Source organism: Panthera tigris, chromosome B1, assembly GCF_018350195.1.
Source record: "Panthera tigris isolate Pti1 chromosome B1, P.tigris_Pti1_mat1.1, whole genome shotgun sequence".
NCBI lineage: Eukaryota > Metazoa > Chordata > Mammalia > Carnivora > Felidae > Panthera > Panthera tigris.
The window spans coordinates 130,393,620-130,417,782 of NC_056663.1; the positions used below are offsets into that span (position 1 = coordinate 130,393,620).

At 35.1% G+C, this 24,163-nt stretch overlaps 1 protein-coding gene and 1 long non-coding RNA gene across 7 annotated transcripts in view; one reads left to right on the plus strand and one right to left on the minus strand.

Moving 5' to 3' along the window:
- SNCA (synuclein alpha) overlaps nt 1–24,163 on the plus strand; it is a 154,751-nt gene that overhangs the window by 121,527 nt on the left and 9,061 nt on the right. For all 5 annotated transcript variants that reach the window (XM_007074684.3, XM_007074683.3, XM_007074685.3 and 2 more), the window contains exon 5: nt 23,633–23,716. In XM_007074684.3, coding sequence (XP_007074746.2) covers nt 23,633–23,716 — 84 coding nt within the window. The remainder of the gene's footprint in view (nt 1–23,632; nt 23,717–24,163) is intronic.
- Nucleotides 1–24,163, minus strand: part of LOC122237990 — a 260,209-nt gene that overhangs the window by 39,219 nt on the left and 196,827 nt on the right. For both annotated transcript variants that reach the window (XR_006216864.1, XR_006216863.1), the window contains 2 exons: nt 5,171–5,279; nt 2,323–2,432 (listed from right to left, as the gene is read on the minus strand). This is a non-coding gene — a long non-coding RNA (uncharacterized LOC122237990). The remainder of the gene's footprint in view (nt 1–2,322; nt 2,433–5,170; nt 5,280–24,163) is intronic.

Genomic DNA, 24,163 nt, shown 5'->3' on the forward strand with positions numbered 1-24,163 from the left:
TGTATTATTTGTCTTGTATCACTCCCCATAGTCAGAAAATTTGCCAGTTACATCTAATGTGAACATGTTCTTCAGCCCCTTGCATTGCTGTAAATTGTCAGATCTAGTGATAGATGTGAATCCAGTTCAGATGTTTGGCAAGGATATCTTATAAGGAACACAGAACGTGTGGTTATATCTCAAGTCTTGTTAGCAGCCATTGCCAATCATTGCCTAGATTCCATGTAAAAGCATGATACTCTATTTTATCTTCTTTAGAGTGTATCTAAAGAGAAAAGCTTGTACTCACCAACTATTTGTTTAACCTAAAGTATAGTTTGTACAGGAAAGGAAAATACATTCCTGATGATTTCTGAGATTACATTTCTCCTTGTCAATTCTGACTCTAATTTTTTTCCATAAAATAATCTATCTCTCACCTATTCTGTGCCTTTCTCATCCCACAGCATCCTATTCTGATTACCGTGTAATAAACGTTACTGAAGATTTTGGGACACCAGGCTATGAGGGGGGAAGGTAGGACAGTGAAATCATATTGTAGCACAGGACTCCATAGAAAACAGGATGTTGAATTAACAGTTATCCTTGTCCTTAAAGGATTTTGCTTACTTACGTAGCAAGAATCATCATGGGAGTAGGCCTTTTACACTGTCACTTCATTCCTACCAGTTCCTTGACCCTCACTAATTTCCCAGGCATGTCTTTGAGGTAGATTTTTATACACACAGGTGATTCATTAGAGTATTTTGACACAATTTTCACCTATGCTTTAACTAATATTGTTTTTCCTTCTGGGTAGACTTCTATAATATGAAAGATGCAATGGCCCCATAGAATATATAATATTACTGAATAAAATTCTTTGATGGGTTCAGCAATCAAATTACAAGAATTTCATTTACCAAAAATAGACTCTTAACTAGGTCTTAAAAGGATAAATTGGACATAGGGACATAACAGAAAGTCAAATTTTTCAGTTACTGAAATCTGTACTTTTCAATTAAAACGTTTGAATGCCAGAACTCTCCGAGAACTTCAGAACAGTGGTTTAGAGCATAAGTCACCTGTGCCATTTTGACTCTGAGTAAATTACTAAACCTCTCTAAGACCAAGTTTCCTATGGAAGATGTGGTTGAGGATAGTTGGTCCATAGTTCTGTGAGCTGTCCCTGTTCTATGTAATATAAAATAGTTATTTAAGATTTTTAGTCAGTTAAAAATTTATTCAAATATTAATGTATTCAATAATCTCATTCTCCAGAGAACAACACTTATAAAGTCCAGCAGTCAGACTTGTGAACACAATATATTTATGCCTTTAATGAGTTAAAGGTTTCTGAAAGTATAAACCTGTTCTTGTTACATGCTGATAGTTGTTGAATACCCTGGGATTCTTTTTGATTGCCTACTTTTATCTTTTCCCCTCTTTTTTCTGTTAGATAACAAAGATTCAGCTGGGTATATTTTAAAGATCTAATTGGCTTTATTAAACAAACACTGAATGGGGCAGCATACCACCTAGCAAGTAGAGGGAGGGCCCAGGGAGATACACAAAATGAAAAGTTTTCATAGAAAAAGTGTGAGGCAAGAAGGTTATTAGAAAAAAAAAAATTATTTCAGGTAAGCCCACTTTCTAGGGGAAAACAGAGGGTTTTTTTTGTTTGTTTGTTTTTTATTATTTTTTTTAATCATGCATATTACTCTTCCTTTGAGGGATGGAGAGGACCCAGGTGGCAGACTGATTGGCACTGACCAGTATTCCTGACTGGTGAAAACTACATTTCTGGGGGAGGTTGAAGCTGAAATTAGAATAGGTATCAAGCTCTGCTATAGGAACTTAGTCCAAGTGACACCATTTTGGGCCTGTGGTTTTCTTTATAACAATTCTTCACTTTTGAGCAGACTCTCAGCTTAACTGACAGATGTTATCAAGCTTGAAGGCATTGGCTTCTCTCTAACCTATCTCACTGAAGTTCCTACAACTTTGCTCCTCTGTGAGGCATCAATAGGCCATGACATTTTTACTTAACCTCTGTGATATTCATAGGTCACATTTTCCAGTTGACATTTTTTAAGTTGATAATTGTTGTTGTTGTTGTTCCTTAGATGTTCCAGTCTCAGGGGGATAATTTGCTTGGTGGTTAGTAGCTGCAAACATACATTTAAAGTTTTTTGAGAGAATATAATGGACCAGAGAGATTATTATGATTACTATAAGCAGGATAATTCCCCAAATTTAGAATATACCTTGGAACCATGGTCCCCAGGACCCAAACCAATCAAAGTCAAATAAGTCAAAGAAAATCCCCATGGAAAGGCATACCTTTTTAAAGTCAAGCAGCTTGTCCTTATTTTGAGTTTTAGCTTCCTCAAAATTGTCAACCTAGACATGGCAGGTGATGTTGTTCAAAGGACAGACACCTCCTTGATCAGCTAAAAGATAATCAAGAGCTCTTCTGTTATCAAGGACAACTATGGCTGGAGAGTTTAAAGATGTTTGTTGGGCTACTATTACTTTGGCAGATTTTTTAATGATTTCAAGAAGTAGGGAGACATTTTTGATTGTAGCCTTATTTATATTTATCCCTAATTGGGGAAATAGAGACCTGCCAAAAGGAGTGAATCCTGAATCACAAAAGCCTCCTGAGAAGTCCTATTTAACTCAACAATGTAAATTTAGGAGAAACAACTAATGAGATGTCTTATTTTGCTTGTGAAAAATTAGGGGCACATGATTTTCTCTTTGCCTGAAATCAAAGACGTTATTCCCTGCCTTAGCAATGGCCTGAGAGATACAGATGAGGGTGTTATCTTTCTAGGCCAATGCCAGAGGAAAGGAAAGGAAAGGAAAAGAGGAAGAAGGGGTTTTATGTTCAGTTAATGTATTAAGTCTTAATCTGGAACCTTGGCAGGAAGCCATGTACCTCAATGTCAGCTACTTCTCTTCCTTGTCAATTTGATTTAGAGGTCTCTACCATCTTTTAGTTTTGCAGCAGTGTCAGTGGTCAGAGGCACTTGTTAAGGTCCCTGTCAGTGGGGTTCAAGGGTTGTCTTCCTCTGATGACATTTTAGACCAGCCACCACACTGTAGAGGGTGACCAACAGGTTATTTTAAATTAGGATCTAGCAAACCTTCTTTATGGATGACATCCTATGGATGACAGGCTTGAGCATAAAACATTAGAGATTTACGGTAGCTGATCATACTAGCATGAAACAAGGGATCAGCAAAAGGCTGTATACTGATAGAATTTCAAGTTGATAAAGTTTTTGGTAAGGCTTCTAGGATTAGGCCAGTGAAGTGGATGCCTTAATCACTGGAGATAGTGGAAAGTACACATAAATGGGAAACACATTTAAGTTTTTTGTTTTTTGTTTTTCCTGTGAGGGCATCAGACTTGGAGCAAGGAAAGACTTTAATCCATCTAGAAAATGCATATACAATAATAAGAACATATTGATAACCATACAAGGTAGCAATTTAGTGAAGTCTAGTTGCAGGTGTTTTGTTGAATTTACAACCATTATTTCTCCATATGAAATTTTCTCATTCAGAAGCAAACTGGTGCCATGTCAGAGGACATTAAAATGGCAAAAGTCTGGCAATGAGGGGCCATTTTTGCAGGAAAATGGACTTCATCACATGTACCACAATCCTATAAATATAAAAAAGGCTTAGTATTATTTATTTGACAGTGCTTCCATGTAAATTACATATGAAATGCCCAATTTGTTTAACAAATCTTTTGGAATATTTCAAGTTAAAAAGGCATTTAAAAAAAAGAATTTGATTTTGGGGGCACCTGGGTGGCTCAGTTGATTTAGCATCTGACTTCAGCTCAGGTCATGATCTCACAGTCCATGAGTTCAAGACACCTGTCAGGCTCTGTGCTGACAGCTCAGAGCCTGGAGCCTGCATCAGATTCCTTGTCTCCCTCTCTCTCTGCTCTCCCCTGCTCATGCTCTGTCTCTCTCTCTTTCTCTCAAAAATAAACAAACACTAAGAAAATTAAACTAAATTTAAAAAGAATTTGATTTTGGAAGTTTGTCAAAAATACCAAAAAAAGGATTTTAAATAAAGCACTTATTCTAAATAGGATCACAGATAATTATGAAACTTAATATTTAAAAGGTAAAAAATCTTATACAATAATTTTACTAAAACCAGACTAAAAGTCCAAGAAAACCATCCTTTTAAAAAAGACAAAACCAAATTTTAACTTTGCTCCAGCTTTTGATATTAAATCTATATTAAAAATAAATTTTTTAAATCTTAGCCAGCTTGACCATATATTAATTTTCTAAAGGTTTGCTTATAATTATTTTTTATATTCTGATTTTGTCCTTTGTGTTTTTCTCCTTAAACTAACCTCTATTTAGGACAAAATTACTTTTTTTCCACCTCAACAAAAAAATGCATCTTAATTTTTCACTTCTTTTATTATTTATTTATTTATTTATTTATGCTGAAAATGTATCCTTTCCTGGCATACAGAGATGTTTCCCCTATTTTTAGTAGTTTTAATTACAAATATTAATTAGAACTTTAACCCTTAGAAAGCTTAATTTCTAGTCAAAGCTAAGAATAAGCAATTGTGAAGGGTCACATCAGCATTTTTTAAATTTTCAAATTTATGAATGTATTTTAAAATTTCTAGAAGCATGTCTCTTAAAGTTTTCAAATGTAGCATTAACATTTCCAAATATCTTCTAGTTTCTCTGTAACAAGCCAAAAGTAGAAAAACCTATGTTTATTAATTAATATTTTAGTATTTTGTCTTATTTGGAAATTAGATATTTATATTGTTATGGAACCAGAATGGAACACTGGCAGAAAAACCAAGCAAAATTTGGAGATCTTGGTGGGTTGGAGATTTATTTAACACCAGTGGGCTCAGAAGAGACCGTTTCTCCAAAAATCTGAGCGCTGAATGCAAGTGGGAAGTGTAGTTTATAGTTGTCAGCTTCCATATCTGTGGTGGGTTTTCTCATGTGCGGCAAACAGGGCAAGAAGAACCCGGAAGAGGGGTCTCTAAGCTAGAGACCAGAGCTTGTTTTAGTCCCCTCGGGCATCTTTGGCACAGTACTTTATTCATTTCTCTAACATTTCCCCCTTTGATGCCTTTTAAAAAAACTTGCCAAATACTTGCCATCAGACAGGCCTACAATACCTGTAGAATTGGGCATATTCCTCTTCATGAGGTCCCCAAAATATCCTGAGGTTCCTGCACCTGCCTGGAAGTGACCTTCATTACTCATCTGGTGAGGCTTCTGGGAAATCTGTAAGCAAGGTATCAGGCCAACATTTCCAAGGGGCTTTATGGCTCCATGTTTCATAAAGCCAACCTTAGTTCCTTAAAGCTATCTGGTCATATCTGAGTCTATGAATGTCACTCTGAAATATGACATTCCAGTCAAAGCCTTGGTAAAATAACCAGTATTTCCAATGGTGAACTGTTACAAAATGAACAGATTCTTATTGAACTTATGCAAACAATTATAATTGCCATGAAACAAAGAATATTCACCGAGAGTTTTTGAATTTCAGGAAGTTATGTAGAGAGAAAAGATAAATGCTTCAGTTTTCAAATGAATGCTTTATGACATTTCTGTATATCATAGATATCTTAAAAGAAAACTTTCCTTATTCTGAAAGAGGAAACATTAGAGAACCAGCAATATTTTCAACCAGAATCATAAAACTATAATCTTCTTCAGTTCATTTAATCCCATGTTCCTAATTGTTGTTCAATTTGAATGCAGCTTTTTAGTTCTGGAAATTCTTACCCATTTTAGTATCAGCCTTAAAGATGTTGAATACCTGTATTTGTCCCCAAAGTCCTTTTTATAAATCTCCTTGAAGAAGAAACACGTTTTGTGAGAGAATAAGAATAATTATAAATGACAAAATCTCAGAAATAGACATTGTTAAAGATCTGATGAGAGTTCATTATGATGCAATCGACAAAGAAATTCAGTTATTTCTGTGACACATAACACTTCAAGTAATCAGAATATTAAGTGATGACATTATACCAAAACACTAAAACTTTAGGAATTGCATATATATATGGGCAGTTATAGCATTTACCTGTGCAATACAACCTAAGGTTTACCATTGTATGACAGTGCTTTTCCAAGTAACTTAGCACCCAAAATAAAAGGGCCTAATTGGCCAAAAAGACTTAATTTACCATTTAAATCCTGGGAAGTTTGTTAAAACCTTAGGAAGTTATAAGTACATCCTGAATAGGATTACAGATCATTACAAATCTTAAAACTTTATTTATTCAACCAAGGTGGCAATAAAAGACCCTAAAGGTGAATGTATAGCATTATATAGTTGTTACCAAAACCTATCTCCTTTAACATAATCAAAGACCTGATAAAGATGAAACCTAAAACTTTGGTTTTCCCGGAAGACAAACCATTGTTTGAATTGTCTTATCAAGAGCAGATCAACAGTCCAAGAAAACTTTGTCATTTGAACAGAGAGAAAAGCAGAATTTCAACCTTATACCAGTGTACTTTTAAACTTCCATTCATCTCAACCTTAGTCCATCCTGAGCACACATAAAATTCCTTTCCAAAGATTTCCCTTCATGAACCTTCTACAACTTTCCGTTGCCTTCAAACTTTGTCCCAAAGCCATTTCTCTCCAAATAACCAGTCTCATTTAGGACAAAATTATTTTCTTCTACCATCAACAAAAACAAATTTCCATCCCTTATATCTTTCTTACATCCTACTTTCCTATATACAGGGTTGCTTTCCGTATTTCCATCAGTCTTAAATACACTTAGCAGAATTTTAACTCTTAGGAAACCTTGGTCTCCATTGAGGACTTAGTAACCAACTGAGAGGTGTTTACACCAGAGTTTTTTTAGATGGTAAATTCATGAACCAATTAAGTACAAAGCATGTTTTCCAATAGATCCAAATAGCCTTAATTTCTCTGCAGTAAGAAGTTAAAAACACAAACCTATGTTCAGTAATCAAAGCTTTAGCAATTCATTCTATTTGGAAAAGACCTAGTTGTCCAAGGGGGTGTACTTTACTCCTTGACCTTGAGGATGGGAGGAGGAGCCAATGGTGCCTGAGGCACTGAGGAGGGTATTGGAACCAGCTACGTAGACCACACCCACATTGATGCAGAAACATCAGGGGGAGGGGAAGGCAGAGGAGGAAAACCTAATTTAAAACCTTAACTCAGAGGAGCAGCCACCATGTTTTTCCACCAAAGTGGAATATCCACATCAGGCTAAAGAAGACCAGGAATTTCTCCGAAACAAATGGAGTTTCAGCAACTGCTTGGGAACATTCTTTAAAGTCCCCAGCCCGAGGCAGACTAACCACAGTTGGCCCCAATTATAGCTATTAACCTGGGAAAGGAGGGAGAATCCTTCACATTATGAGGCAGAGGAACAGGGAGAGAGAGTCAGTGTCCCCTTCAGTCTGATTCTCTCTTGGCCAGACCAATAAGGTCCCCTTCTCAGCGTTCCTCCTGATATCGGCTGGGTTTTGAGGGCCCCTTCCGATTCGGACATTCATTCTTCCAGTGTCCCTTCTCTTTGCAGTATGCACATTGGTCCTTTGCTAAGGGGGCTCTGGGCTTCCCCCATTTTTGTGGTTGGGGTCTTCCCATCTTTGCAGTGTCTGTTTCTTTTAGTGCTGCTGCGAGAAGGGTGGCCTTCTTTTTTAGTCTTCTGTTCACTTCTCTTTCGGCTGCGGCTTCTCTGTCATAAAAACTTTATTGGCGACCACTATCAGCTGAGTGATAATCATCCCGGCAAAGCCCTCCAACTTCTGGAGTTTGCTTCTGATATCTAGGGCAGCCTGTGCCACAAAGGAGGTATTTACCACTTGTTGACTTTCTGGTGTATACACGGTATGCTTCACATAGTCTTTCATAGTAGTCTCCAGGAGTTTTGTTTTCTATGCTCTAATAAAACTACTTTTTTGTACTGAATTTAAGGTTATTGGTCTAGATAGCTAAATTTTCCTTTAATATTTGTGGAGGAGACAATTAAGATTTGTATCTGGGGACACCTGGGTGGCTCAGTAGGTTAAGCGTCCAACTGTGGCTCAGGTCATGATCTCATGGTTCATGAGTTTGAGCCCCTCATCGGGCTCTCTGCTGTCAGAGCCAGCTTCTGATCTTCTGTCCCCCTCTCTCTCTGCCCTTCCCCACTCATGCTTGTGTTTGTTGTCTCTGTCAAAATAAATCAACATTAAAAAATTTTTTTTAAAGATTTGTATTTGTCCTTGGCAAGTCAAGTTCTAAATGGTTTTAGCCCTTGTTTTTTCTTGATAAAAATTATCTCTCTGAAATTTGCATTTTAAAGAGATGGACTAATTTCCTGGCAAAGACCAGGCAGCACACTGAACATTTACAGTTCAATAGCATAGGAAAAAAAAAAAATGCAAGCACTTTCTAGAATGACTTATTCTCTCAAGGCCAGGATTTTTACAATATTTATACATATTTTGAGATAAATAGGAGGTTGTGGGATGGGCAAAAAAGATTGGTGATCTTTGAATTGCTTCTGTAATCACTTCTGATCCTGCCAAGACTAAATTCATAAAATAAGAACAGCTTTTTTTTTTTTTTAATTCCTTAAAGAATTGGGTTGCTGTGTAATGATATCAAAAGACTGACACAACCATCCACCTATGAAAATGTCTTCTTTTCCTCTGGGTACTTTGAGCTTAGCTGAGAAGGCCTAAAAGTTTTATATCAGGTTCTGAATATCAGCTTCCAATTTGGCCAAATTTCTGATTATACAGTTGTTAAGTCTTTTCGAATATCTTCTCAGGTTTTAGCTAGGACAAACAGTAAATATTTCTGGCAATATCAAACAACTTCATGCACCCAAGAGGAATCCTCAAAAAAGGTGTAAAAGATACAATTTTTTTGATATCTGGAATTACTCCCATAGATAGCCAAAAAAAGAACTGACAATCTGAATGTCCCAGGCAGGCAGAAGCTCAAACCATTTCTTAAGATGTAAAATGAGAAAAGCACAAAGAAAATACTTAGGCCTGGGAGGGAAAGAATAAAAACCTAATAGGTCTAAATTTGGACCAGAAGAGATAACATGAATTTTTTTTTAAGGTTTTATTGTAATCACCCAGTTCTCAGATCAGCAAATTCATTCCATAACCCCCATCACCTATTCACCCCTCCCCCCGGACCCTCCAGTCTGGTAACCATCAGTTTGTTCTCTATAGTTAAGTCTGTTTTTTTGTCTCTCTCTCTCTCTCTTTTTTCCCTTTGCTCATTTGTTTCATACATTCCACATATGAGTGAAATCATATGGTATTTGTCTTTCTCTGACTTATTTCACATAGCATAATATATTCTAGCTCCATCCATGTCCTTGCAGATGGCAAGATTTCATTCTTTTTTGTGGCTGAATAATATTCATTATGTATGTATGTGTGTGGATATACATACATATATATATGTATCATGTATATATTTATATATAAGATACATATATATTTGATATATTTGTATATAAGATATATATATATATATCACTTATTCTTTATCCATTCATCATCTATTGATGGACACTTGGGTTATTTCCATATCTTGGCTATTGTAAATAAGGCTGCAATGAACATAGGGATGCATGTATCCCTTTGAATTAGTGTTCTTGTATTCTTTGGGTAAAAACCCAGTAGTGTGATTGCTGGATCAAAAGATAGGTCCATTTTTACCTTTTTGAGGGACCTCTATACCGTTTTCCACAGTGGCTACACCAGTTTACATTCCCACCATCAGTGAAAGGGTTCCTTTTTCTCCACATCCTTGCCAACACCTGTTGTTTTTTTGTGTTGTCGATTTTAGCCATTCAGATAGGTGTAAGGCAATATTTCATTGTACCTTTGATTTGCATTTCTCTGATGATAACTGATCATGAGCATCTTTTCATGTATCTGTATGTCTTCTTTGGAGAAATGTCTGTTCATGTCTTCTGCCCATTTTTCAATTGGATTATTTGTTCTTTGGGTAGTGAGTTGTATAAATTCTTCATATATTTGGGATACTAACCCTTTATCAGATACGTCTTTTGCAAATATCTTCTCCTTTTCTGTAGGTTGCCTTTGAGTTTTGTTGATTGTTTTCTTTGCTGTGCAGAAGCTTTTTATTTTGATGTAGTCCCAATAGTTTATTTTTGCTTTTGTTTCCCTTGTCTTAGGGGGATTATTTAGAAAAAAAAGCTGATCTGGCCGATGTCAGTGAAATTACTGCCTGTGTCTCTTCTAGGATTTTTATGATTTCAGGTCTCACATTTAGGTCTTTAATCTATTTTGAATTTTTTAATGTTTATTTATTTTTGAGAGACAGAGAACATGAGAGGGGGAAGAGCAGAGAGAGAGACAACAGAATCTGAGGCAGGCTCCAGGCTCTGAGCTGTCAGCACAGAGCCCAATGCAGGGCTCGAACTCATGAACCGTGAGATCATGACCTGAGCCGAAGTGGGATGCTCAACCGACTGAGCCACCCAGGTGCCTGGTCTTTAATCTATTTTGAGCTTATTTTTGAATATGGTAAGAGAAATTGACCCAGTTTCATTCTTTTACATGTTGCTGTCCAGTTTTCCCAACACCATTTGTTGAAGTGACTGTCTTTTTCACACTGGATATTCTTCCCTGCTTTGTCAATGATTAATTGATCATATAGTTGTGAGATTCTTTCTGGGTTTGCTGTTGTATGCATCTGTGTGTCTATTTTTGTGCCAGTAGAATACTATTTTGATTACTGCAGCTTTGTAATATAACTTGAAGTCTAGAAATATAATGCCTCCAACTTTTCTTTTTCAAAATTGCTTTGGCTATGTAGGGACTTTTGTGGTTCTATACAAATTTTAGGATTGTTCTAGTTTTGTGAAAAATGCTGCTGATATTTTGATAGGGATTGCATTAAATCCATAGATTACTTTGGGTAGTATAGACATTTTAACAATATTTGTTCTTCCAACCCATGGGCATGGAGTGTCTTTCCATTTCTTTGTGTCATCTTCAATTTCTTTCATTAATGTTTTTTGTTTGTTTGTTTGTTTGTTTGTTTGTTTTATTTACTTTGAACCAGTGCAAGTGTGGGAGGGGCAGAGAGAGAGGGAGATAGAGAATCTCAAGCAGGCTGTGTTCTGTCAGCGTGGAGCCCACATGGGGCTCAATCTCACGAACCATGAGATCGTGACCTGAGCCCAAATCAAGAGTTGGATATTTTACTGATTGAGCCACCCAGGTGCCCCATCAGTGTTTTATAGTTTTCAGAGTATAGGTTTTTTACCTCTTTGGTTAGGTTTGTTCTTAGGTATATTATTATTTTTGGTACAATTGTAAATGAGATTATTTTCTTAATTTTTCTGCTGCTTCATTATTGGTGTATAGAAATGCAACAGATTTCTGTACATTGATTTTGTATCCTGTGACTTCACTGAATTAATTTATTAGTTCTAGCAGTTTTTTGGTGGAGTCTTTTAGGTTTTCTGTATAGAGTGTTATGTTACCTGCAGTGAAAGTTTTACTTTTTCCTTACAATTTGGATGCTTTTTGTTTCTTTTTGTTGTCTGATTGCTGTCTCTAGGACTTCTAGTACTATGTTGAATAAAAGTGATGACAGTGGACATCCTTGTCTTGTTCTTGACCTTAAGGGAAAAGCACTGACTTTTCCCCCTTTGAAGGTGATGTTAGCTGTGGATTTTTCATATAGACGTTTATTATGTTATCTTCCTTCTAAACCTACTTTGTTGAGGGTTTTTATAATGAATGGATGTTGTACTTTGCCACATGTTTTTTTCTGCTGCTATTATAATGATTATATCAACAAGACAAAGGATAAAAACCATATAATACATCATGTTGATTGACTTGTGAATATAGAAACACCCTTGCATTCCAGGAATAAACCCTACTTCATCGTGGTGTATAATTTTTTAATGTATTGTTAGATTCAGCTTGCTAGTATTTTGTTGAGGATTGTTGCGAGATATATTGGCCTGTAGTTTTCTTTTTGTGTGTGTCCTTATCTGGTTTTGGTATCAGAGTAATGCTGGTCTCATAAAATGAGTTAGGAAGCTTTTTTTAATCTTCTATTTTTTTTTTTTTAATACTTTGAGAAAAGAATAGATAAAAGGCTTCTGTAAATGTTTGGTAGAATTTGCCTGTGAAGCTGTCTGGTCCTGGATCTTTGTTGGAAGTATTTTGATCACTGATTCAATTTCATTGCTAGTAATTGGTCTGTTCAAATTACTGTCTCCTACTCTTACAACTAAAAGAGCTAGAGAAAGAACACACAAAACCCCAAACCAACAGAAGAAAGAAAATAATAAAGATTAGAGCAGAAATGAACCAAATAGAAACTAAAAAATAGAAGAATCAATGAAACCTGGATCTGGTTCTTTGAAAAGATCAACAAAATAGATAAACCTCTAGCAAGACTTATCATGAAAAAAAAAAAAAAAAAGAGGGAGGACTCAAAACAACCAGAAATTAAAGAGGGGAAATAACAACCTATACCACAGAAATACAAAGTATTATAAAAGTATGTTATCAAAAATTATATGCCAAAAAATTGGACATCCTAGAGAAATGGATAAATGCCTATAAACATATAACCTACCAAAACTGAATCCGGAAGAAATAGAAAATTTGAACAGACCAAAATTTTCCTAATTTTTCCTAAGAAAAATTAACTTATACTTTTTATGGTTTCTGCTTTATTCACAGAAAATTTATCAGTGTGGTATAAAACATGTTTACTAATAGGTGCAAATATTTTTGATTCCTCTGTAAAAGTGAATAAGCCTATGTTCAGTGATTAATGTGTCAGTATTTTACTTGGAAATAATTTTGATACTTAATGAATTTAACTTAACTCATCACTTAGCAAAACTTTAAAGTTTAAGGTTATCAAAAAGATTTGGGGAAATGATCTTAAAATGTCACCTAAACTTTTTTATTTAATTTATGCCTATTCAGTTTGCTTCTTAATTATGTTTAGATTTGGAACATTAGACAAATCAGCTCTATTCTAATTTTTTTTTCTCTGAAAAATTTTGCAACATAGTGTGAACCTGTTTGAATAGTAAGCCTAGGCAGAATAAAAAAGTCTATTATAGTATATAATACTATAGTCAGTATAGTACTGACTAGTATTATAGTCAGTGTTGATAAGTCTAAGATATGTTTATTATAATCAATGAGCAAACTGAAATTACCTTTAATACTAAAACTTTTCCCAGGTCTCGTGAAACTGACAAGCAGTTCCTTTAGTTTCTATTATATTTCTGAGATTTTTCTAAAAAATTCTTAAGTTATAAGCACTTATATTTAGGCCAATTAAACAGAACTCTTTACAAATGTTTGTAGTACCATCCAGAGGTAGAAAATATCACATTCTATAATAGAAACACATAAACATATAATCAGAAACCTTATTGTTTAAAAATGTTTAGCCATGAGACGAGTATGATAATGCAAAACTCACAGGGGGCCCTCATTCTAAGGTAGATATGGGAGTGCCTGTAAGGTCATTAACTTGATAGACTTCTGTTTATGCTCATGTAAGGCAATTTAGAGAGAGGAATAGGATGAGTATTGAACTAAAAGAGGATAGAGGGAAGTAGTAAGAATTGTCTGAGTCTTACAGTCTTTTGCATTACTTTTTGCATCTTTTTATTTTTTTATGTTTTTTTGCAATGAAATTTTCAGTGAAGCTATTTTTGGAATTTTGAAGGTTTTACTTTTAAGTACACTTTTTAAATGATCTTATCTAATTGGAACATTCCTCATAGTGGCCATTGTAATTTTATTGTTTTAAATAAAATTTTGCCATTTCTGTAGATATTCACACATTCTGGGACCATAGTTTTTAGAAATAAGCAGGTGTGCTAGAAGGTGGTGTGCTTGACTGTTTAGAAAAGGATGCCAAGTCTTTGGGTTTCTCAGAGCCAAGCTGTTATCTAAAAGGGATATGCAGGTGGGTTGGGAATCGTGCATGTTTTACAGTGTACCTTGTTGCACAGAAACGTTCTTAAAGTCAATGGCTTACCTAGTATCTAACCCACTGTGTAACCAATTTATACTAATGCGGTAGTCTTTGTATTAGGTGGTGTGCACACTAACATCTCTTAAATGTTCAACCCATGCCCACCAATTTTTGCAGGTTTTTGGTGTCCAAGATTCCCTTTAGCAATTAGCTTTTATCTCATGTGCACATTAACAGGAACCAATAGTTACCAAGGAAACAAAACTGTGGACACCAGCAGGAAGCAAAAAGGATTTAACCAGCAGACCTCAGAGAATGGGGACTCTGGACTAATTCCAAATGTAACTGCCACCAGCAATTCTTAATGTGGAATCTGAGGATAGAACCCAGGGCCAGGTTTCAGAAGTTACTGTGAACTTGCCAGTAGAAGTTCCTATACACATCAACAGCATTTCCCAATGTGGACTAAACCAGCAGACTCCATTAATGGAGACTGTGGACTGTAACTGGGAAAGGATTCCAAACTGAAATTGCAGACTGAAACAAGAGCTAAGGACTAGCGTTCTGTTAGTGATCCTCCTGTCGGTCTACACTGTAAAGGAAATTAGATTGGGAGCTAGATGCAAAAAGAACAGAGATCAAACTCAGAGGAATCACCAATGGCCCTCAGAAATGGTGAAAAAGACAATGAAGTCAAAAGTGTTGGTGAGGCATTGGGCCTCTGTTTCTTATCTCAGAACGTTGTCAGAAGTTTATGTCAGTTGTCAATACTGCCACAAAATTTGTTATAAAACAAAATTCAACTGAGTAAATTTGGAGATCTAACTGGCTTTACTCAATGATTCATGAATTAGGCAAATAGAAAGGAGTTCCATAAGCTGCAGAAAAGGAAAGTTTTTTAAAGGCAGAGAGGGAATGGCAGGAGAAGAAAAAAAAAAAAACGTTGTTTAGGCAAGATCACCCTCTTAAAGGGAACAGAAATGGTCTAATAGCAGATTACCTCTAGTGTTGACCAAAATTAGTTTGGATGGTTAAAGTTTATATTCTTGGAGGTGCTAAAACTGCAATTAGGTTAGGTATTAAGACTTGGTTTAGTGACATGGGTCCTTAACATAAGTGGTTCTATTTGGGGCCTGTGGTTTTCTTTTTAACAACAGGTTTGCCTTATTTTCCTCATACTTAACTATCACTAAAAGTTACCTAAATACCAGTAGTGGATTAATGATGTCATTTGCTCTTCCCTGTTAAAAAAGGTATTATTGCCCCATTTTTTCACTGTCTATTTGGTGCTTAGAAAAACTTAAGAAACTTGCTCAACATCACAAAAGATCTAGAATCTGGGATATCAGGAAGATATGGCAGAGTAGTAAGTTCCTAAATTCACCTGGTCCCATGGACACACCAATATAACAGCTACATATGTTATCTGGCACAACAAACCTTCCATAGTTAATCATAAAGCGGAGGCCACATGGAATAGTATATAAGGCAGACACATAATTGGGAACCAAACCCCCCAATGAGACCAATCACAAATGGGAGAGACATCACAGATAGAAGAATGGGGGGATCAGCACTGAGAAGATGAGTCCCTCATAACATTTGGCTTTGAAAACCAGCAGGGCTTAACTTAGTGAGCTTTTGCTATCAGCAGAGCTTAATTCCAGGCACTTTTTAAATCAGTAGACATAGTTCTGGGAGAGCTAGAGGGTGATAAGATACTGAGTCCCTGTCCTTAAAGAACCAGCATGGTAAATAACCACTGGGAGTAAAAGCATAGAAGTGCAGTTAAAAAACAAACCAAACAGACAAAAAACCAAAAAACTGTTATATATTATGAAGGAGAGTTATTTACTAATCTCAGAACACGTGCTGAAGGGACAGGGATCTTCAGGAGAATTATCCAAGAACAAAAGTGCCAGAAGATACCACTTATCTTCCTCCTTGCAAGACTAGATAGCTGGACACTTGCCAGAATTAATGTGAACACATCCCACCTCTCTTGCTAGCACCATGTGCCAAGTGCCCACATTCCCCTGCAGACTCACCCTATGCAACTCACCTGTGTCAACAGGGCATCCCTCCAAAGCAGCTCCTGCCCCAACACACCCTGTAAGCAGCCCCACCAAAGGCTGTTGCCATTGCAAAATGATTCTTTCCCTGGCATGAGGAGAAGAAAAAAACATATATACCCGTAAACTCACAGTTCCTGCACCTGAGTCTTTTAGCTGGCTGTGCAGGGATAGTGGTTTGCCTTTTGGTTCATCTGCAGCCCTGGCAGACATACTGGGTGCAGACATTGGGTTTGACTGACAACCTTGCCCACCATTGAAAGCCTCTCAGGGGCTCCACAGGGAGAGCATTTTGCAGTTTGGTGCATGTGCACCTGTGGCAGACAGACTGAGAGCAGACAGCAAACCTGCCTGCTGACATGCCCTACCTAAAAGCCTGTAGCATCCTCAGACAGACCTTTCAACAGCACAGCAACCAAATACTGATTATTGCATCCACAGTGGGAAAACTGGGTCATTACAGCTGACTTGACTGAAGGCAAATGCAACTCAGCCACAACAGGAGAGTACACATGCAGCCCACATAGGAGACACCCCTGAAATGCCTAGTTCTGGTGACCAGGAGACATCGTGCTACAGGGCATCACAGGACTTCTTCATAAGGCCACTACTTCCAAGACCAAGAGACATAGCTGACCATCCTAATACATTGAAACAAACCCAGAGAGTGAGACAAAATGAGCAGAGGGATATATCACAAAAGACCAAGACAGAAGCACAGCAAACTAGCTAAATGAAATAGAGATAAGCAATATGCCTAATAGAGAATTCTAAGTAATGATAATAAAGAAACTCACTGGACTTGAAAAAAGAGTAGAGAATCTCATTGAGACCATCAAAAAAAAAAAAAAAAAAAAAAACAAAAAAAAACCAGAAATATAAAAAAAGAACCAGGTAGAGATGAAGAACTCAATAACTGAAATTTAAAAAATACACTAGAGGGAATCAATAGAAGATTAGAAGATACAGAAAAATGAATCAGTGATCTGGAAAACAAGGTAAGGGAAAGCAAGCTAAACAGCAAAAAGAAAAATTAAAAATGAGAATAAGTTGAGGAAACTCAGCAACTTCAAGTCTAATAACATTTGCATTATAGGGATATCAGAAGGAGAATAAAGAAGGGGATAAAAATTATTTGAGAAAATAATAGCTGAAAACTTTCCTAATCTGGGAAAGAGACATTCAGATCCAGGAACACAAAGAATGACTACCGTCACTAAGGAGGTCCACACCGAGGCAAAATATTAAAATGACAAGAAAATAGTGATAAACAGATAATTTTAAAAGCAGCACGAGAAAACAATTATATACAAGAGAACCTACATAAGACTATCAGCTGATTTTTCAGCAGAAATTTTGTAGGCCAGAAGAGTGTCATGATATATTCAAAGTGCTAAAAGAAAGAAACATGCAACCAATAATACTCTATCTAGCAAGGTCATCATTCAGTATGGAAGAGATAAAGAGATTCCCAGACAAAAAAAGTTGAAGGAGTTCATCATCACTAACCCAATCTTCTAAGAAACATTAAAAGGAATTCTTTTAATGGAAAGAAAAAGCCATAACTAAAAAATGAAAGTTATGGAAGAAAAATATTCATAAGTAAATGCAAACGTATAATAAAGGTAGTAGATTATTTATAAAACCAGAATGGAGATTCAAACACCAAAACAGTTAAATTAATTATATTTACAAAAATCAGTCAAGGGATTCACAAACAAAAGGATATAAAATATATCACATACATAAAAACTGGGGAGTCCATGATGTAAAAATTTAGTGCTTTTAGAATGAGTTCAACTTAGCTGACCATCAACTTAATATAGCCTACTATACACATAAGATGTTATATATGAACTTAATGGTAATCACAAATAATGAACTTATAATAAATACACAAAAAAGAGAAAGGAAACCAGGCATAACACAAAAGAGAAAGGAAACCAAGCATAACACTAAAGAAAGCCATCATACCCAAAGGGAAGAGAGCAAGAGAAGAAGAAAGGAACAGAGAAGAATGACAAAAACAACCATAAAACAAGTTACAAAATGGCGGTAAGTACACACCTATCAATAATTATTTTAAATGCAAATGGACTAAATACTCCAATGAAAAGACACAGGGTGACTGAATAGATAGAAAATAAGACCCATCTATATGCTGTCTATAAGATACTTCAGAAGTAAAGACACATGAAAATTGAAGGTCAAGGAATGGAAAAACATTTACCGTGAAAATGTAAATGTAAAAAAAAAAAAAAAACCTGGGGCAGTAACACTTCTTAAATAAAATAAACTTTAAAACAAAGACTAGCAAGAGACAAAGAAAGGTACTATATAAAGGAAAGACGATAAAACAATTGTAAATATCTATGCACTCCACATGGAAGCACCTACATACATAAAGCAGCTATTAACAGACATAAAAGGAGAGATTGACAGCAATGCAGTAATAATAGGGGATTTTAACATTTCATTTACATCAGGGGATAGATCATCCAGAAAGATAGTCAACAAGGAAAAAGTGCTTTTGAGCAACAGATTAGACAAGATATATATAAATATATTCTATCTAAAAACAGAAGAAAACACATTCTATTCAAGTGCTCATGAACCATTCTCCATGATTGATCACATGTTAGGCCACAAAAAAACATCTCAATGAATTCAAGAAGAAAGGAATTATTTCATGTATCTTTTCTGACTATAATGGTATGAAACTAGAAATCAATTACAAGAAAAATTATGGAAAGAACACAAACACACAGAGGCTAAACAACATGCTACTAAACAATGAATGGGCCTACCAAGATCAATGAGGAAAAATAAACAGAAAAAAATGAAAATGAAAACACAATAGTCCAAAATCTTTTGATGCAGCAAAAGAAATTTGAAGACAAAAGTTTATGGCAATATAAGCCTACTTTCAACAAGAAAAATATGAAATAAACAACACCAATCTTATACCAGAAGGGCCTATAAAAGGAAGAACCCAAAGTGAATAGAAGGAATGGAATAATAAAGATTAGAGCAGAAATAAATGAAATAGAGATTAAACAATAGTAAAGATCAATGAAACAAAGATATGGCTCTTTGTAAAGATCAACAATATTAAAAAAAGAACTCAAATAAAATTAGAAATGAAAAGGAATAACACCACAGCAATACAAAAAAAAAAATCATAGGTAAATATTATAAAAAATTATATGCCAAACTGGAAAACCTAAAAGTAGTAGACAAATATCTAGAAAAATATAACCTTCCAAAATGGAATCAGGAAGAAATAGAAAATTTGAATTACTAGCAATGAACTTGGATCAGTAATCAAAAACTCTCAACCAAAAATCAGGACAAGATGGATTCATGGGTGAATTCTACCAAACATTTAAAGAGTTAACAACTATTTTTCTGAAAGTGTTCAAAAGAAAAAGAAGAGAAAGAGGGGGGAAGGGGAGAAGGGGGATGGTAGAGAGTGTTGAAGAGGAGGGAGGAGGGAGAAGAGGGGCAGAAGGAGCGGGGAGGAGGAAGGAGAAAAGGAAAAACTTCCAAATTCATTCCATGATGCCAAAATTACTCTGATATCAAAACCAGAGAAAGACACTGGGAAAAAAAAAGAAAACTACAGGCCAATATATATGATGAACATAGACATAACATCCTCAATAAAATATTAGCAAAACAAATTTGATAATACATTAAAAAATCATTCACCACAATAAATTGGAATTTATTCCAGGGATAAAAGTGTTCACTATTTGCAAATCAACCAGTATAATACATCACATTAACAAGAGGAAGGATAAAACCATATGATTATCTCAATAGATGCAAAAAAAAATAATTGACAAAGTACAACATCCACTCATGATAAAAATCCTCAACAAAGTTGGTCCAGGGAGAACATACTTCAACATAATAAAGAATGTATATGAAAAACCCTCAGATAATATCATATTCAATGGAGAAAAAACAAAAGCTTTTTTTTCCTAAGAACAAGACAAGGATGTCCATCCACCACTTCTATTCAACATGGTACTGTAAGTCCTAGCTACAGTAATCAGACAAGAAAAATAAAAAGCATACAAATTTATAGGGAAGAAGTAAAACTTTCACCATTTGCAGATGACATGATGCTATATATAGAACACCCTAAAGACTCTACCAAAAAACTACTAAAACTGATAAATAATTTCAGTAAATTTGCAGGATATAAAATTAATGTACAGAAATCTGTTGCATTTCTATACACTAATAACAAAGCATCAGAAAGAGAAATTAAGAAAAAAGTCCCATTTGCAATCACACTAAACAGGATTAAATACTTAGGAATAAACTTAACCAAGGAGAAAGACCTATACTTTGAAAGCTATAAAACATTGATGAAGAAAACTGAAGATGACACAAATAAATGGAAAGAACTCATAGAAGAATTAGTATTGTTAAAGTGTCCATAATACTCAAAGCCATCTATAGATTCAATACAATCCTTATCAAAATACCAATGGCATTTTTCACAGGACTAGAACAAATAATTTTTAAATTCAAATGGATCGACAAAAGACCCCAAACAGCCAAAGCAATCTTGAGGAAGAATAAAGCTGGAGGTATCACAATCCCAGATTTCAAGATATACTACAAAGCTGTGGTAACAAAACAGTATGGTACTGGTACAAAAATAGACACATGGATAAAGCAAAGAGAATAAAGCACCCAGAAATAAGCCCATTCTTATATGGTCAGTTAATCTACTACAAAGGACACAAGAGTATATAGTGGAAAAAAGTCTTCAATAAATGGTATTGGGAAAACTGGATAACTATATGCAACATTATGAAACTGGACCACTTATACTATACACAAAAATCAACTCAAATCAATTAAAAACCTAAATGTGAGACCTGAAACTATAAAACTCCTAGAAGAAAACATAGGCAATAATTTCCTTGACATCAGTTGTAGAAACACTTTTTTTAGATATGTCTCCTTAGACAACGGCACTGAAGCCAAAAAAAAACTTTTGAGACTACACCAAAATAAAATGCTTTTGCACAGCAAAGGAAACCATAGTCAATAAAACTGGGACACATGGGTGGCTCCGTGGGTTAAGCATTTGACTTTGCTCACACAGTTTGTGAGTTCGAGCCCCACATCAGGCTCTGTGCTGACAGCTTGGAGTCTGGAGCCTGCTTCAAATTCTGTGTTTCCCCTCTGTCTCTCTCTCAAGAACAAATAGACATTAAAAAAAACAAAAACAAAAACAAAAAGGAGCCTACTGAATGGGAGAAGATATTTGCAAATGCTATATCCAATGGGGGTTAATATCCAAAATATATAAATATCTTATACAATATAAAAAAAAAACTAAAACTAAAACAATATAATCCAAAAAATGGGCAAAGAACCTGAGTAGACATTTTCCAAAGAAGACATACAGATGGCCAACAGACATGTGAAAAGATGCTCAACATCAGTAATCATCAAAGAAATGCAAATCAAAACCATAATATTTATTACCTGACACCTATCAGAATGGCTAGAATCCAAAAGACAAGAAATAACAAGTGTTGGTGAGGATGTGGAGAAAAAAGAACACTTGTGCACTGTTGATGGAAATGAAAATTGCTGCAGCCATTCTGGAAAATAATATGGAGTTTTATCAAAAAATTAAAAATAGAAATACCATATGACCCAGTATTTCCACGACTGAGTATTTACCCAAGGAAAATAACAACACTAAAACTAGTGCATAAAAAGATGTATGCACTGCTATGTTTACTGCAGCATTATTTACAATAGCCAATATATGGAAGCAACCTAAGTGTCCATGGAAAAAATGAATGTATAAAGAAGGTGTGGTGTATGTACACACACACAATGATATATTACCCATGAAAAAGAATGAAATGTTTCCATTTGCAACAATATTGATCTAGAGGGTATAATGCGGAGTTAAATAAGTCAGACAAGAAAAACAAATACCATATGATTTCACTCAAATGGGGAATCTAAGAAACAAAAAAAAATGAACAAAGAGACAGTCTCTGAAATTCAGAGAATAGGTGGTTGCCAGAGGAGAGGTGGGCGGGGCAATGGATGAAATAGGTAAAGGGGATTTAGAGGCACAAACTTCCATTTATAAAATGAATATGTCACCGAGATGAAAAGTATAGCATAGGGCATATAGTCAGTGAGTTTATAACATTGTTTGGTCACAGATGGTGATTACACTCGTCATAGTAAGCACTGAATAATGTATAGAATTGTTGAATCATTATGTCGTACACCTGAAACTAATATAACACTATATGTTAATTATATTTCAATAAAAGAATCTAGAATCTAGAAAAGCTAAGATTTGAACTCAAGGCTTGTGATGCTACAGACCTCATAGCTAACCACTATTCAATAGAACCTGTATTCTTGGTTTGTGCTAACAGGTGAAACACTATAGAAACTATCTTTATTCCACATTTAAAAAATAAATGGGCTTTTTGGTGTATAAAAAGGGAGGGCAGGAGAAGATGATATATAAACTCCTCAGCCCTGCTAATGTAGGCATGAGCTGTAGTTTGACCTTTTCTCATGGGCATCCATTTCTTTTTCCTTCTGCCTTCCTGTCAGTCACTGATAAAGATAGGAAGAACTATTATTTGCACAAGACATATTTTTAAACATAACCTACATTGGCTGAGGGACTATTTGATCTCTTTGAGTAAGTCCGTTTTAGGCTCCCATTACCCCCTCTGCTTTTTCAACTTTCAGTGAACTTTATCTTTTTATAATCACTTTACTGGAATCAATGCAAAACAACAAAAGGTATTAATGAAGGATACTAGTAGAGACATAAGTTCAAGCTGAGTTTTATGGCATCTTGTTTCTAAAGAGAGAGATGTGGTAAATTTGAGGATCATGTGTTTGGTTTGTGTGTGTGTGTGTGCGTGTGTATGTATATATGTATGTGTGTATATATATATATATATATATATATATATGGTTTCAGTTTTGAAACTTCAGAAAACAATTTCTTTGCCAACACTTAAAAATAAATTATAAAATATGTATACTTTCACATTACAAATGGTTATATAAGTTAACTTACAAAAAACTAAAAACATAACTACCCGATAAAATGTGCTTTTAATATTTTGTTGGGTTTTCTTTATCTTTTTTAGCTTTGTATCTGAATTATACACTGGTGATGTCTATAATATATACAATTTTGTATCTTTCTAAACATTATATCATGAATATACTATCATTTTTTCACTGCTGTCATTGATCCAGTAAAAAAAAAACATATTTGGACTATAGCTTTGGACTATTTCCTGGGTAGTGAATTACTTGGGAAAAAATTCTGTACATTTTTAGGTTAATAATACACCACCATAATGTTTCTGCAAAGGTATTGCATAGTTTAGAATGCCAGCAGTAACATTAAGGAGTGCCATTTTTACAACATTCTTACCATTTGGTATATAAGATATTTTCAAAGTGTGCTTAATTTTTAAAAAGTAAAAAATGGTACCTCATCATATTCCCTTGTGCTTCCCATTTAGAATGAAGAAGGAGGCCCACAGGAAGGAATTCTGGAAGATATGCCTGTTGATCCTGACAATGAGGCATACGAAATGCCTTCTGAGGTAAAACTTTATATACATACAACTCTGAAAGTAAACTTCAGGAGTTCAAGTTGGGTCTTTCTAATAAGCAGTATCAAAAATCTGTCCCTCTCAGATTTTCGTTACATTTGTTTTTATTGAAAACTATTTACTCTCTAGAGGGATAAGTTGGCCAAATGCAGAATGTTTTGTGAAGACAACTTGAAAACTAGAAATGGTTTTTACATTTGTAAAGTATTGTTTAAAAACAAAAAGAAAAAGCTACAGAGACACTATGTTGTCCACACAAACTAATATTTGTACTTTCTTAACCTTTACAGAAAGTGTTTGCTGAACACTGCATTGGAAAATTATTTTATTAAATATGGTGTTTTTTTATTTAAATTTTAGTTAGTTGACATACAGTGCAATATTGGTTTCAGGCATAGAATTCAGTGATTCATCACTTATATGCGACACCCAGTGTTC